Source organism: Pygoscelis adeliae, unplaced genomic scaffold (assembly GCF_000699105.1).
Source record: "Pygoscelis adeliae isolate BGI_AS28 unplaced genomic scaffold, ASM69910v1 Scaffold326, whole genome shotgun sequence".
NCBI classification, from domain to species: Eukaryota; Metazoa; Chordata; class Aves; order Sphenisciformes; family Spheniscidae; genus Pygoscelis; species Pygoscelis adeliae.
The window spans coordinates 254,738-269,085 of record NW_008824937.1 but is presented as its reverse complement, the minus strand read 5'-3'; the positions used below and the strand labels follow the sequence as shown (position 1 = coordinate 269,085).

At 50.7% G+C, this 14,348-nt stretch overlaps 1 protein-coding gene across 1 annotated transcript in view; it reads left to right on the top strand.

The window, feature by feature from the left end:
• The window catches only part of WDR59 (WD repeat domain 59), a 46,007-nt gene extending 31,950 nt beyond the window's left edge, over nt 1-14,057 (top strand). The window contains exons 18-25 of the mRNA XM_009325361.1: nt 4,323-4,456; nt 5,996-6,077; nt 7,455-7,567; nt 8,663-8,810; nt 8,903-8,975; nt 10,530-10,656; nt 11,089-11,231; nt 12,361-14,057. Coding sequence (XP_009323636.1) covers nt 4,323-4,456; nt 5,996-6,077; nt 7,455-7,567; nt 8,663-8,810; nt 8,903-8,975; nt 10,530-10,656; nt 11,089-11,231; nt 12,361-12,596 — 1,056 coding nt within the window. The 3' untranslated portion in view covers nt 12,597-14,057. The remainder of the gene's footprint in view (nt 1-4,322; nt 4,457-5,995; nt 6,078-7,454; nt 7,568-8,662; nt 8,811-8,902; nt 8,976-10,529; nt 10,657-11,088; nt 11,232-12,360) is intronic.
• The last annotated feature ends 291 nt before the right edge of the window (nt 14,058-14,348 follow it).

The window sequence follows — 14,348 nt, the reverse complement described above, 5'->3', positions numbered from 1 at the left end:
CCTTTGTGGAAGGTGCCTGGTACTGAGAGATGCTGGAAATAGTAAATGTTGATTATTTTGAAGAGAAAATCCAGGCAGTGCTGCATGACCTGCATGGGGGAGTTAATCTGTAGGCAGTTGTTCAGAATAAAGGAGCATAGCTTTCTGCAGGGAGGCAGCAATTTTTAAATTTTATTTAAAAAAAATATTAGAAGCAGCTTGAACCTGACTTTGAGCAGGTTTAACTCTTTATTTTGTAAATGCCTTATTGCAGCTTAATCTTTGGCATCAAGTCTGTTCCCTTCTGTCCGCAACCTTTCCCTTTGCCCTATTAACACCAGTTTATACCACGAACCCTGAAATTTTGCATAGGCTTATGCGAAACAGGCACTTTACATTTCACGATGCTACTTACAGCACTGCCTGTCTCAGCAGGATCCAAAGACACACACACCCAACTGTTCAGCATCCTTTCTGAGCAGGCATGCAGCATTTTGTAACTACTTCTGCTGAGTATGCAGTGATGATGATGGTTGCTACGAAGCAGTTGGTGGCTTATTCTTGGGCTATCTGTTTCTACATGTAACCCATTTACTGCCATCGTTATCACCTCAGATTGCAGCAAATTACAGCCTTGGGTATGGTAGTGCAGGTGCAGGCTGGCTTTTTTAGTCATTATTCAGTGCTGTTCCCCGCTGTCACCTCCAACCCCATGATTGTCATAAATGCTCTGGTTTCTTTCCTTCTGGTGCTCTGAGGAACTGATGAGTCTTAATTTACTATCACCGTAGCTATTTTCTTTCTTCCTCTCCTTAAACTCTCAGGAGCAGCTGGGTAGATGCAGTTCTCCTTGGCATGGATTCTGGGCTGCAGAAAGAGCTAGAAATGTCGGGGGCAGTGCAGAAGACCTGTGCCTTTGACCTTCAGCTGTCAATAGTTAGCTTGGTGCATGCATGTTGATTTCTGCTTCGGCTCCAACCGTTATGTTCCCTGCTCCCCCTCGTGACCTGTGCTCCAGCCCCTAGGAAGAGACTTATTTTCTGTTCTACCCTAATGCCCGTGAGCCTCGATGACACCTTTCGATAACACCGTAGTGGGGGCTTCTCCTGGGAGAAGAGGTGAAGCAGAAGGGAGAGAGGAACCTTGTGGTGGACCTGGGCCAGACAGAGCCAAGCTAGAGCTCTCCTCGCCTCTGGTAATCCCTGTTAAAGGTGCTCAAATACTGCCTGGTGGAGAGCTACTCCTGTAATTAACGCCAGCAATTATTTGGTTCAAAGTAGAGTTTCTGCTGCCCGTGGTGATGAGCTTTACCTCATCCATGATGAGGTTCCTATACTTCTGACCATGGGTTTTTCTAACACTTTGTTGCTGTAGCTGAGGCAAACCTGAATTGCAAAAAACCAGACATTTTTGATGGTGACTCTACATGTGGCTTTATGATTTTCTTCTGTCACAGCTCGAGGGTCATGGAAGTGTAGTAATGGCAGGGCATATGGCCATCGACTGACTCTACACCAGGAGCTGCACTAGTAAAGAATTAGGGCTTCCCTTCTTGCCAGTAAATAGGCAGTACTAAGAGGAAGAAAACAGGACGATGTTGTTGTGAGTCCAAGTTTTCAGGGGGTTCCGATACATTTAGTGTCTTCATTTGTCTGGTGATATGCTAACAGCAAGCAGTGGAAACCATTCTTGGGGTCTCTTTTCCATTCTCATCCTCATTTGTTGTCATTCTCCTCCAAAAAAAAAAAAAGTGACTGAATTACCTGTGGAAAGTGATATGTGTTGTCCATGTTTCTAGTCTTTGAAATGCCCGTTGGGAGGCTTCTTCAGTCCGCTCTTGCAGAGGGCAGGAGCAGGTTGAATCTGTTCCCAATGATGGGGCAGAGAACCTGCCTTGGTCAGAGGGAACTCTCCATTGGCTGCGAGTCCTGGGGGCAGCTGGCTTACAGATGGTCAGGAGGTGGCAAGTTGCTCTCCAAATTACCTGCCAAGCTCTAGAAGCCCTTGGTGATAGACCTGCAGAATGTGGTTCTGCGTCTGCAAGCCTGGGTTCCAAAAGCTGCTCGGACACAGCACAAATAACAGCTTTTGTTGTGAGAAGCCTGGTAGCCCTTCCAGGACACTGCCTGAGCTCTTGCCCTGATGGCATGTTGTTGTGCTGGGGCTCCCAAGCTTTGCTCAAGTATTATTTTTGGCAGCACCAGCAGCTCCTCGCTGCACCTAGGAGACAGCATTTAGCTGCCCTGACAAGGAATGAGGTACAGGTGCCACTGTTGTTTGGGAACCTTGTTGTAATACAGCCCACATCCTTCAGCACGGGAAGGGTAGCTACGTTTTTAGGTGTTATCAAAAGAGGTATAGTCTGCCCGACGGCAAGAGAGCCAGAGCTGATCCAGACAGTGCCTTGATTAGGAACTGATGGACTGAAGAGAGTTTGGTCTCCCACCTGACCACGTTCTAGCCACCTTCCACTGGATAGCGCTTCTCGGCTTCAGAGTCATGTAGCAGATAAATACTGCAGGCAAATTCTGCTTGGATGAGTTTGGACTTGAGGGGATGTGGCAGAGAACAGAACCATGCCCTGGTCAGCCAGCTTTTCCATAGCACTGAATGCTGACAGCCCTGTTTTCACCAGCGTTTGGCACTTTTGAATACTGGGCAGCATGCACACTCTGCTCCTCTTCAATCTGGGGAGCGGTGGAAGATCAGGGGAGCTGGTGATGCTCTGTCACGTGGGCATCCCTGGAAGAATCCACCTTCACCTCCTTGAAGTCTGAAACGCCTTCTTCACTTACTGTCAAGCCTGTGCTTGAGCCTCTGAGCCTCGGTCACCCAGTGTCCAGAGCGACTTCAGGAGCACATCCTTTTTGCTTCTTGTGGCATGTGCTAGTAGTATGCTCAGCATGGCAAGACCTCCTCAGCACTTTGGCCTAAGCTTGGGCCAGGCAGGCAGTGAAGGAGGAAACGATTTCTTAAGGTTATTAAGTTTGTTTGGGGTTTTTTAAGGGCATTTTGTGTCTGTGATAAGCCTGCCCAGGTTCTCACAGGACTGCATGATCATGGTCAAAGGCAGTTTGGCACCCAGCCATCCCAGAGCCAGCCTGACATCCACAGTAGAGGTGACCCTGCTTGCAGGCCAAAGACTTGCCCTTCCTGTAGCCCAGCCTGCTCTTTAGGAGCGCCGATGTGTTGCATGTGTGAGCTCTGCCTGCCTTGCAGAGCTGTCAGCACAGGGCTCTCTTGCTGGCCCCTTCAAAGGGGCTGTTCTGCTTCGGATGGGGGTGTAGGGAGCCCCACCACAAGTGCCTCAGGAGACACTTCTGCGTAGGAGCACGGACTCCGTGTGTCAGTGAGAGAAGACGCCACAGGGGAGCAGCATTGCAAAGCGTCCTTCGCTGCTTTTAGGAGCCCTGCATAGCAGCTGGTGCTTCCCTCGGTAGAGCTCCAGTGCCTTCTGCCTGTCGTGCTGCCACACACCCTCTCATCCCTCCTCCTCACCCTCCTAGAGAAGGAGCTGGAAGAGGCCAGGATACCAGCCAAATGCTCTACAGCGTTTCATACAGCCAAGGTAGCTTTATGCAGCTTGGCGTTAAGTTGGCCTCTGTGTCTATTACAGGGAGTATTTGGGAATCTTGGCTTCTTGTTTTTGTTCCCTTGTGTTGATTCCTCTCCTTTCTTCTCCCCCCACCTTATGTCCTGAGCCAGCTGTAAGCAGCTGTGAGCATGGTACCTAAGGATCCTTGCTAGAAAAACTTGGGCCCTGCTTTATCATCTGCCAGTTGTTTGTTTGAAGGTGTTGATAAAGCAGGAGGTGGGAGCCCTGTCCTGGCGCTAAACAGGGGTGTACTCAAACACTGAATGAAGAGGCCAGAAGACACAGTCTGGAGCTGTCGGCTTGCCCTGAAGCTAAGGGCAAGCAGAAGCTGCCTCCCACATGTCTCTGTGCTGATGTTGGCTGAAGTCAGCGGTGGTCTGTGTGCAGAGGGTTCCCAGACCAGACCTCTAATGAGAATGATAATTGAACCATCCTCCTGCCAAACCTGCCCGGCTTTGATTGGCATCCCGATGCTGATTTGTTCTCTTATTGGCTTTCACAGGGGAACTCACAAAATACTTTTTGAGTGAGTTTGACCTTGAGCTCGCTGCCTTGACCTGCTTTTCACTTCCTACAGATGGAGATGCTTGTTCTCCTGGGCATGTCATGGATGTTTTCCAGGGTAACACAGAGCCTTCTGAAAGGCAGGTTTGGGTGCTGCTTGCATTATTCCTGACCCTAGTGCTTTGTTCCCTGGCCCAAGAAGCCTGCTGTCCTCCCCAGTAACACGGTGCCATTTGTTCTGCAGAAATCAAGGAGGTGGAAAAGCAAACGAGAAGGGACAGATGCCAACAACCGACCCATCAAAGCCGCCGGGAAAGTTATTATCCAAGATATTTCCTGCTTGCTGCCTGTCCACAAGCTGCTAGGAGAGCTCTACATGTGAGTACGGGCTGGCATCCTTTCCCAAATGAAAGCAGCCGTCTTTGGCATTGCTGCGCTTTAATCCTGAAATTGGTCAGCACTGATCTTTGAATGTTTCCTTACCTTCTTCCTCTGTTCTTGCCTTGCTGCTTTTTTACGGTATCCCTCTCTGCCTGTGAGAGGGGACTTGTCTCCTATAAATCTGAGAAGTGTGATGGAAGAAATTTGTGCCTGGGGTATTGTACAGAGTTTGAACCGGTGCTCCAGCATCATCACTGCAGGTTCAGGTTTTTGTCAGCTAAAGAGAGAAATTATCAGTACAAATTCTCCTTCAAATCTCACGTTAAACTCCAGCTTAAATGCACGGGCTTAAAAATCCCAATAAATGCACCTTCTCATGCTATAAACTAAAGAGAGAAATTATCAGTACAAATTCTTCTTCAAATCTCATGTTCAACTCCAACTTAAATGCACGGGCTTAGAAATCCCAATAAATGCACATTCTCATGCTATAAGACACTTATTAGCTCATAAGGCATTTTAATTTCAGAAGTGTTTGGAGTGCCCCATTCACTTGGAGACTTGGTTGTACATGACAGTGTCTGTACAGCAAGTTCTTCTGCTTTAATGGAAAGGATGGAGGAGTTCTGTTTGTTTTGTTTGGGTTTTTTTTAAACACGGAGCTTCTTTTCCCAAACTGTCTGATTCATATAGTTACAAAATTTCAGTTCCTGAATTTTTCCTTCCTTAGCTTTGGTAATACTATCTGGTCCTTCACAGAATTTCCAGTCTGTGGACATTCAGGGAAGAAGCAGGCTTCCCTTCTTAAAGGAGGGAGAGGAAAAAAGACGAAATCTTTCTTCTCTCTTTTCTGTATTATTAAAAAGAATGTTCTTTAAAAAGACCTGTTGGACCTTTCTTCTCAGGATATCTCGTGTAAACAGCCTGACCCTTTTCCATTTGCTGTAAGATCTTAAGCAGTAAAAGTGTCAAGTGTCTCAGGAAGATTTCTGATGATAAGCAGGAAAGCCCACGTGGGTTTCCTCAGCCCACCTTGCCAGCCTCTCGGAGACTCCCCGGTGGGTGTGTTACCCTACTGGGGAACAGGCTGAAGACCAGCCTGCTTCTCCACAGCGTACCGCTGTCTCCCTCCAGGTCAGTCAGAGCAGACCAACAGGCTGAATGGGAACAGGACCATGGGACTGATGGCACCAGCTTCTAGGGACAAGAATGAATCTTGGCTTGGTGGTATCCTGGCACAAGTTTGGTCCGATATCTCCTTGGAAGCAGTGCGTCTTAGGATCAATCCCAGCTAGTTTGGAGCTGGACTTGATGCGCAGTGTGTTAGGGAAGATGAATAGTGAGAGTTGCCAGAAGGATGGCAGTGATCCCTGAATAACAGGGGAGGAAGAGATGTGATCCTGGCCGTGCTCGCAGGCTCATATTGATCTGGAAGTTCTGGGCTAGTCACTGCTGCCAGTACCACTTTCCCCCCATCCCTCCCCACCTTTGTAGGTAACGTGCCAACCAGAGCTGAGCTATCTCCTTTCTTTGTAGACTGAATGTGAATAATATCCAGGAGACTTGCCAGAAGAATGCTGCCTCAGCCTTGGCTGTGGGACGGAGGGATCTCGTGCAGGTATTACGTTGAATCAGACCTCTTCCTCAGCATGCTGTGCTACCCTCAAACGGCTTGCACTGTCGCCTGGCTACCCCAACAGTCAGCAGTTGTTCCAGGGAGTCTCTGGTTGGTGAACCGAGGCCTGTGGGACAGCCACGGAGGTGGTCTCTACCTCAGTGACTCTTGGTATCGAGAGATTCCTTCCCAGGGCTGCAAGCAGATTGTGTTATGCCCTTTGCCAAACTGAGTGAAGCACATTTTTTCAGGGAATTCCTGCAGGCAAAGCGAGGAATGCAGCCTGCTTTTGAGTCAGCAAATGGAGTAACTGTGCACACAGTTGCCTAGCTGCTGTCAGCATTTTGATCGGTGATTTTGTCTTACTTATGTAATCGTTCCCGTTGTTTGCTATTCATCTGCGCTGGCACTGGGTGCTGACTGCAGCTAGCTTCTTCCCAAGAGAGTCTGAGCCCAGGCACCCAGCCCCAGAACAGAGCTGGCCACTTACCTTCAGCTAGCAATACGAGAAAAATGGCTATTTGGGCCCATCCTTTGCCGTGTGATTAGTCCATCGCAACAGGCAGAACATTTGACAGGACTCAGGAGTGCCTGATAGAGATGGGAGCGGGCTGGCACTGCCAGAGGAGCCTGTGCACCTCTCCTGAGCATTTGGCTCTTCCTAGACCTGGGCAGGGAACATGCATAGGCTTACCTGATCTAAGCAGAAGCAAACTCAAGCTGTTGCGTTGCTTCTTGGTGGGTTCTGCTAGACCAGGAGAGAGAAGGTATGTCTAGTTCCCCTTTGTCTGTGCTTCATCTTGCTGTCTGGTTTGCCCACGTTGGACCAGAGCTCGGGTGGAATAACTTCAGCAAGATTTCTCTGATACACCTCTGTTTCTTGCTTGTTTTTCCCTTCAACGTGTAACTCCAGCCTGTATTGCAGCTTGCCTTGTTCCTAGCAGACAAGGAGACTGGAGTTGCAGGTTACATGTAAGATGTGCTCTATAGCAGTGTAGGAAGTGGCGTCTTTCCCGTGTCCTTCCTGTGCTCTGTGCTCTCTTGTACTCAGCCCTGTCCTTGTTTCAGTTTCTCTCCTGTTGCTTTCTCTCTGGTTTCACAGTGAGCAGCTGTGGGACTACTGACTGGTCTGTTAGACTATAGACTATTCTTCAAAGTTTAACCCAAACTCAAAGCAAGTGGGACAGGGAACGCTTCGGTTTTGTGTTACTCTATATTATTTGTGACACAGAGGCTGAAACTGTTCCCTGCTGCCGGGGGGCGGGGGGAAGAAGCAAGCTCCATTATTACCCGTCTGTGAGTGAATCTGTGCACACCTATACCCTGGGAGTGTGGTTACTTCTAATTGTAGCTTTGATGCTTTTCCTTCCTGTCTGCCAGGTTTGGTCACTGGCCATGGTAGCCACTGATCTCTGTCTTGGACCAAAGTCTGACCCAGATTTGGAGATACCTTGGGCACAACATCCATTTGGACGTCAATTACTGGAGTCCTTGTAGGTGTCTGAATGCTGGGAAGGGGTTGGGGAACGGTTGCTGAAGCAGAGCCTTCCATAACTATGTACGTTGTATGGCATCATTTCAGACTTGGAATAGTGCCACAGCTTGTATTTTTTTTTTCCTCTCTCAAGCCTGAGATGCATCAAGAAGGGAAGATGCAAGTGTGTTTATGACATGCAGGAGGCAGCATTTGGCCTTCCATCTAGCACCCAGGTCTTCTTTGGCTAACATTGAGCAATAGGCCAGGTGCAGCTGGAGCTCTGCTTTCCGGCATGCCCACAACGCCTGACTTGGAGATTTTGGTTTTCTGCTCCCCACCTCCTAAATGAGTGTGTTGGCACACCTGATTCGTTCACCTTCAAATTCCCTGTTGCCGTATAGCATTACTGGGAAGTCATTCCAACTCCAACAAAGCCAAGTGTTAGCTGCAAATGTCGTCCTGCCAGTGAATCTGTTCAGGAGGGGACATAATTAGTAATTGATATTATCTGTTGATATACCCTATTTGGAGGCACAGGATTTGTGTGGTGTACTCTGCCTACTGTTGCTTGACCTAGCTCTTTCCTGCTGTGTGGCAGCAGTGGGAGGGGAGCACAGGTTGTTCTTCGTCATTCTCAGTCTTCAGAGCAATCCAGGAACTTCATAGCCCTCCAGTAAACCTGTGGTGGGGTTTTGCCTTGAGATCTAGATGCAGGATGCTTGCGTGTAGAGGGTTTTGTCAAAAAGACATTGTGGCCGGGGGTGAGTCTAAAGGCTCCAGCTTTACGTCCAGTTAAAATCAGTTCTGTGGACGTTGTTCCGGAAGCTGCACAAACTTGGGATAATCAGGCCACGAGTACTGCTGGATTCCCAGAGCTCCCATCTTTCTCCTGCCTGTTAGGCCACGAGTGTTTTCAGAAGGAGGACTTGGCTCCTCAAAGGTGTGACGGAAAAGGCAACCCAGTCCTGCAGAGCACGTATGCCTCCTGTGGGCAGTAACGTGACCCAAATCGATTTATGCAACAGGCTTGAAATTAGTTGCCCTGGAGTCTCAATACTTTTGCCACTGAACTCTGCCCAGTCTCATACTCGCTGTGTTTTTCAATTCCCAGGCTGGCTCATTACTCGCAGCTCCATGATGTGCAGACCCTGGCCATGCTGTGCAGCGTGTTTGAAGCCCAATCCAGGCTACAGGGGTGCCCAAACTCCTATGGCCCCTTTCCTCAGCGTGCCTCCAACCTGGCTTCCCACAGCCGATATGTATGACCGCCATTTCTGTCCCGTTTGTCTTGGATATCTTTGAACATCTCTCACGTAGATGACATGATTTCCTCTCCTTTCCCCCTCAACAGCCAAGCTTTACTTCCTCCGGCTCCTGTTCCAGCATGTCAGATCCTGGACTCAGCACCGGAGGCTGGAGCATAGGTACAGAGACCTGGGTAGTAAATAGAGGAATCTGCCTCCCTTCTGGGCTAGGTTTTAGATGGCTCCTGTGGTGGGGAAAGAAGGGAGTTAGTACTGGCTGTGGTTGCAGATGTGCTCTGCCAGAGCAGCTTTCTGGGGTTTGGCCAATGTGATGTGACTCCATGGCTGGAAGTGAGCAGGGCTTGCAGTAACCGTGTTGATGCTCCGGCAGTCCTGCCCGTTCTGACTTCTGTAGCGTGCTGTCCAACTGGGAGAAACTGTTACAAACACCCTAGACATACCGAGCTAGGCCCCTGGATCACAGGTTAACCCAGAGCCAAGAGCTCCCACTGCTGCCTTTTCCAGTTGGAGACAAGTAAAGAGAGAGACCAGTTTGTACCATTTTTGTTTCCAGCCTGGCTGTAGCAAGCACTCAAGGTGTCTGCCTCGATGCTGCCTGGGGCCGTAAGCTTTCCACAGCCCTAGCACTTTGCACTGTTTGAGGCTGTTATCCATGCCAACTACTCCTGATAATTTCCTTGTCCTTCATGTGCCTGGAAATGGTTCCCAGAATTAGCTGCTCCGTCACCTGCCCAGTGATCGAGGCGAGGCTGACTGGCCTGCAGTTCCCTGGGTCCTCCTTCTTGTCCTTTTTGAAGACAGGAGTGACATTTGCTTTCCTCCGGTCCTCAGGCACCTCTCCCAATCGCCATGATCGTTCAACGATTATCGAGAGTGGCCTCGCAGCGTCATCAGCCAGCTAGTTCCACAGGATTCAGGGGAAGAGGCAGTGTTGTGCTTTCTCCTGCCACTGGAAAAACAGCAGCAGTTGGGAAGGCTGGGTTCTCGGTGGCATGAACACCCGTGGGCCTAAGGACGTTTTCTGCTGAGCTGTGAAGGTGTCAAAGACAAGTCACTCTTAAGGGCTCCAGTGTCAGAGTTGAAGCTGTTGGCTGATTCCTAGTGATATACGTGGCCTTGGGGCAGCATCAGCCCTGTTAGCACCAAAGCTGTAACTTTTCAGTGCGATATCAAGGCATCTGTGACATGGGGAAGAGTGGAGAATGGGGGTTAATGGAGCTGATGTTGTCTTGTAGCGGTTATTAGCAGTCTTCTCCCTGCCCCCGGGGCAATACCTTACCTACAGAGGCCCCTTTACGTAACAGCAGCCCTGGTGATGAGAGTCCTCCCTGTCTAGGAAAGAGGAGCCCAGGCCTGCCGGGGATAACGTTCCCAAGCAAATTCCATGGGATTGATTCCCTGGAGACTTTTTGCCTAAAGTGGAAGGCAAAAAGGATTCCTCCGTGTTACGTTTCTCTGCCCGATGATTCCCATTCCCATCCTGTCGCCAGAAGTGCAGTAGGAGCACTGGCAAGTAGAGGTTGGCACTTAGTTTTCTGAGGCAGGGCAGTATTTGTAGGAATGCAGAAGGTATACGACCATGCCTTAGAGAGAAAACCAGGGTGTGCGAATGTGTGGTCTTCCATGTCTCCTTCCCCACCCCGGTTTTGACGCGGTTGTGCTCGTGAGCGCTGTGCTTTCTGAGGTACGCTCACAACCTTTTGCTGCTTGCAGCAAACAAAGACACGGAGCAGGCCTCCACTCCCTGGTGCGAGTCTTCTCCGGATGACTTCCGCTACGGAAACCTAATGTATCCCGATCATCGGGAGCGTGAGAAAGACCAGCACGAGAAAAACAAAAGGTAGGTTATAGCGCGCCTGGGGGGGATTCAGGGATGCGTCACTCTGTGCCCGAGTCAGCTGGAACTCTATAGCTAGGTCTCTGTTGATGCTGTGAAAACTAGAAGGGAAGCAGCTCGCCTGCTCCTAGACCTTTTCATTCAGATAGTCATTCGGAGAAGCTTCATACCGCAGATCAACTCTGCTGGGCTTGCATATGGTACATCTATAAGTGGCCGTGGTGGGGGCCCCAGAGAGTAGTCCACCCATTCGTCACACCCTTGAGGGTAGACCAAGTGAAGGCCAGGCCAGTTAGTGTTCCAGCAACACGTGGGAAGTAATCTGCTGCTCTTTAGCAACGTGAGCTGGTTGCATAGCCATCACTGGGAAAGAGGATTGCAACCAGAGTCTCGGAGAGTCAATCGGGTGGATGACAATGCTGTTTGTTCCTCTAGGCTCCTGGATCCTGCCAACACTCAGCAATTTGACGACTTTAAGAAGTGCTATGGAGAAATCCTTTACCGCTGGGGCCTGCGAGAGAAGCGGGCTGAGGTTCTGAAGTTTGTCTCTTGTCCTCCTGATCCCCACAAAGGAATTGGTGAGTGCCTGCTCCGGCTGCCCGGGCAGAGTCACGGCTCTGCCTTGGGGGCTTAGGAACATGCAGTCAGCAGGTGGGATGAAAAGCATCCATCGATCTGCCCAGAGGTTAGCTCTGCCAGCAAATGGTTTGAGCTTCTTCGCAGCTCTGGGTGGAGATGAGGCTTGCAGATGTTGGTTCAAGGGCTTTGTGGACTGTAACAGCTCTCCAGCGAAGCTGGAAACACACGTACTGCTATGCGAGCAATGTTCAGCTCTTTGTGCTGATGGCTGTTCTTTATTCCCGCTGAATAAAAGCCCAGACACGCGCTGTGCTAATCTCTGGTTCTGGGCTGAAGTGTCCTTATAGTGCACGCGTAAAACTGCAAGATCTCTAACTGTGGGTGAGCTAGCCAAGAAATAGGCAAATAGAATGTTTCTCCCAAAATATTTCCAACAGCGTAGCTGCCCAGAACTGCCACTTAAGGACAGCTTCTATCTTCTTCCTGGGCCTCTGGGAAAAGATGCACGTGCCCTGGGAGGAGAGAAGCGGGTGCGAGGCGCCAGAGAAGCTGCGGTTGCTTGCCTAGCTCTTGTTACAGTCTCGCCTTGTCACCAGGGTCTATTCCTGGGGAGTAACTGGAGTGAAAATTGGTGACTTCGACCACTGCCGTTGTCCCTCCATGGCTAATAGTCACGACACTGATACAGCACGCGTTGAGTGCACTCTGTGCTCTCTCCGTGATGGGAAACAAAGGCCGTTCTCGTTTGCTCTATGTTAGTTACACTTCATAGTGATGCGAGGCAGACGAGACCAGCAGGAAGCCTTCATCTCCGCAGCATGGGCCAGCATGTTCCGAGCTAGAAATCTGACACACGTTCCCAGCCGACAGCAATTTAGTCATCAGGGGAATCGGTGGGCCAGTGTGTGCCCGGCATGCCGATCGCCCATGTCTTTGCTCCCATATGGAGACCAGCTAAGACCTCTGTAAGATACCGTTCTCCCACCCTGAAGGAGATTTGAGGCAGATCTCTTGGGCAGTGGGTTCGGGGGACTCATCTGTTGAACGGGGAGGCTGTATGCAGGGCTTCTTTGTCCACGATTCTGCCAGCACTAATTGTCTCGCTCTCCGTTTCTTTCCTCCGGCCAGAGTTCGGCGTGTACTGCAGCCACTGCCGCAGCGAGGTGCGCGGCACCCAGTGTGCCATCTGCAAGGGCTTCACCTTCCAGTGCGCTATCTGTCACGTGGCGGTGCGAGGCTCCTCTAATTTCTGCCTGACCTGCGGACACGGAGGCCACACCAGTCATATGATGGAGTGGTTTCGCACCCAGGAGGTGTGTCCCACGGGCTGTGGATGCCACTGCCTGCTTGAGAGCACCTTCTGAGCAGTGGTGACAGCAGGGCACCCGTGAACAGGATTTAATATTTAATTCCCAAGCCATGTTGAATCAGCTCTGCTCCACAGTGCCTGGAGGAGATGCCGCAAGGAGCTGAAGCAGGATGTCCTGGCGGTGCGCTGCAGTGACGTTTACAAGTGCTTCCAGTATTCCTACACTTCCCAGGTTGCTTTCAGGCTGATTTGACCAAACTCCCGGTGTCCATTGCTGGCAATGGATGCCAGACCAGAAAAATTGCTCTCTCCGGCAGAAGGGTGTGTGAATGTTGGCTAGGCTCTGTTGGGATGAGGAGGTGTTAAAAAGCTCCTTCGGAAAGGGCTCGCCTGGCAGAGCCAAACTCACTCCAGCTACGTAGTGTCTTTCCAGGTGCCTCCTTCCAGGGGCTCAAAGTGAGCGAAACAGTCGTCTTTGCACAGTTAAGGCAGAAATAATTCACAAACAACAGTGAGCTCTAAAGGCAAACTGTAAACTGCGCTCGAAGAGCAAATAGTCCATGGGACCGTGCTCAGAGTTACTTTTGGAAGCAACAGGGTCCTTATTTTGAATGGCTGTTTACATCGTTTAGATTACCCCATAAAGCAAGAGAACGAAACTACAGTTTTCAGGATTACTTCCTAAATAGCTTCCTACTCACCGGTCGGTATCTGTGGCTGGTGTGAAAAGCCCAGCCGTGCGCCCAAGGTCACTGGGATTAGTTGCTTTCTTCCAGCTGTTGTAGTACCGTTACTCTTGAGGTGTCTCCACCTCCTGCTCTGACCGGGTGATAGATGCACTTTAACTTGCCTGTCCCTGCCTTGTCAGTGACACGTCCTGGTGACTGGGAAAGGCATCTGCCTTTTGAGTTTGGGATCCACACGGTGTTTCCATGGATGGTGGCATCTGGGGGCGTTTCGGAAAGCCTTTGCTTCCTTACTGAGAAAACAAGGAGGACGCTTGCTCCGTGCAACTCCTTTTGGCTGTTTTCTTCATTAGGGGGGGAATCAACAAAAAATTTGAGATTTGCTGCCGGTGTGCTTGAGTGACGAGGCTCCTGAGCCGGGGAGGCGGCAATTTCTAGGGGAAAAAGGGGTTTTGGAAGGGTGGTGGGATTCACGGAGGCAAAAGGTTTGTGCCTTTTCTCCCTGTGGAGCTTCAATTGGAGAATGTACCGGATCGATCCGTCTGTCTGGGGCTGTGCCTGCTGGGCGCTCCCATCCCAGGGACGCTGCTGTGCCACTGCCTGCGTGGTTGTGCGCACACCCTGAGCGCGCAGCCTGCGCCTCTCCTGAGCAGGCTTCTGCCTGAGCTTTGGTTTTGGGCAAACGTGTGGTCAGGGATGAGCCCGCTGGAGCACCCCCCCACCCCGCGCCGGCGCTGATCCCTTCCTCCCGTGCTTGCCTGCTGAGCAGGGCCACGTGCCGTGCCCGCTCCCAACCTTTGTGCTAACTCAGGCTGCGGGATCCTGCTGTGGAAGAAACAGATGGTGTATCTTAAACATTAAAACATTAAAATTATTTTTTTAAGTGCTGTTCTGATAGAACTTGGTGTTGCTGTGCTAGTTCTCCCTCCGTGGGGAGCCCCCAGCAGCTCTCCCTCCCAGTGCGGCGGTCAGCGTGGCACCCCACGACCCTCTCCCTGCACCCCAAAGCGGGGGTCCCGCTCCGGATACCTGTGCCCGGTGGCAACAGAGACCTGCGGCAGCTTGGGGGGGCTCACCGGCTGCTGCTGGGATCCCCAACCCTGGCTCTCGCAGCGGCTGCG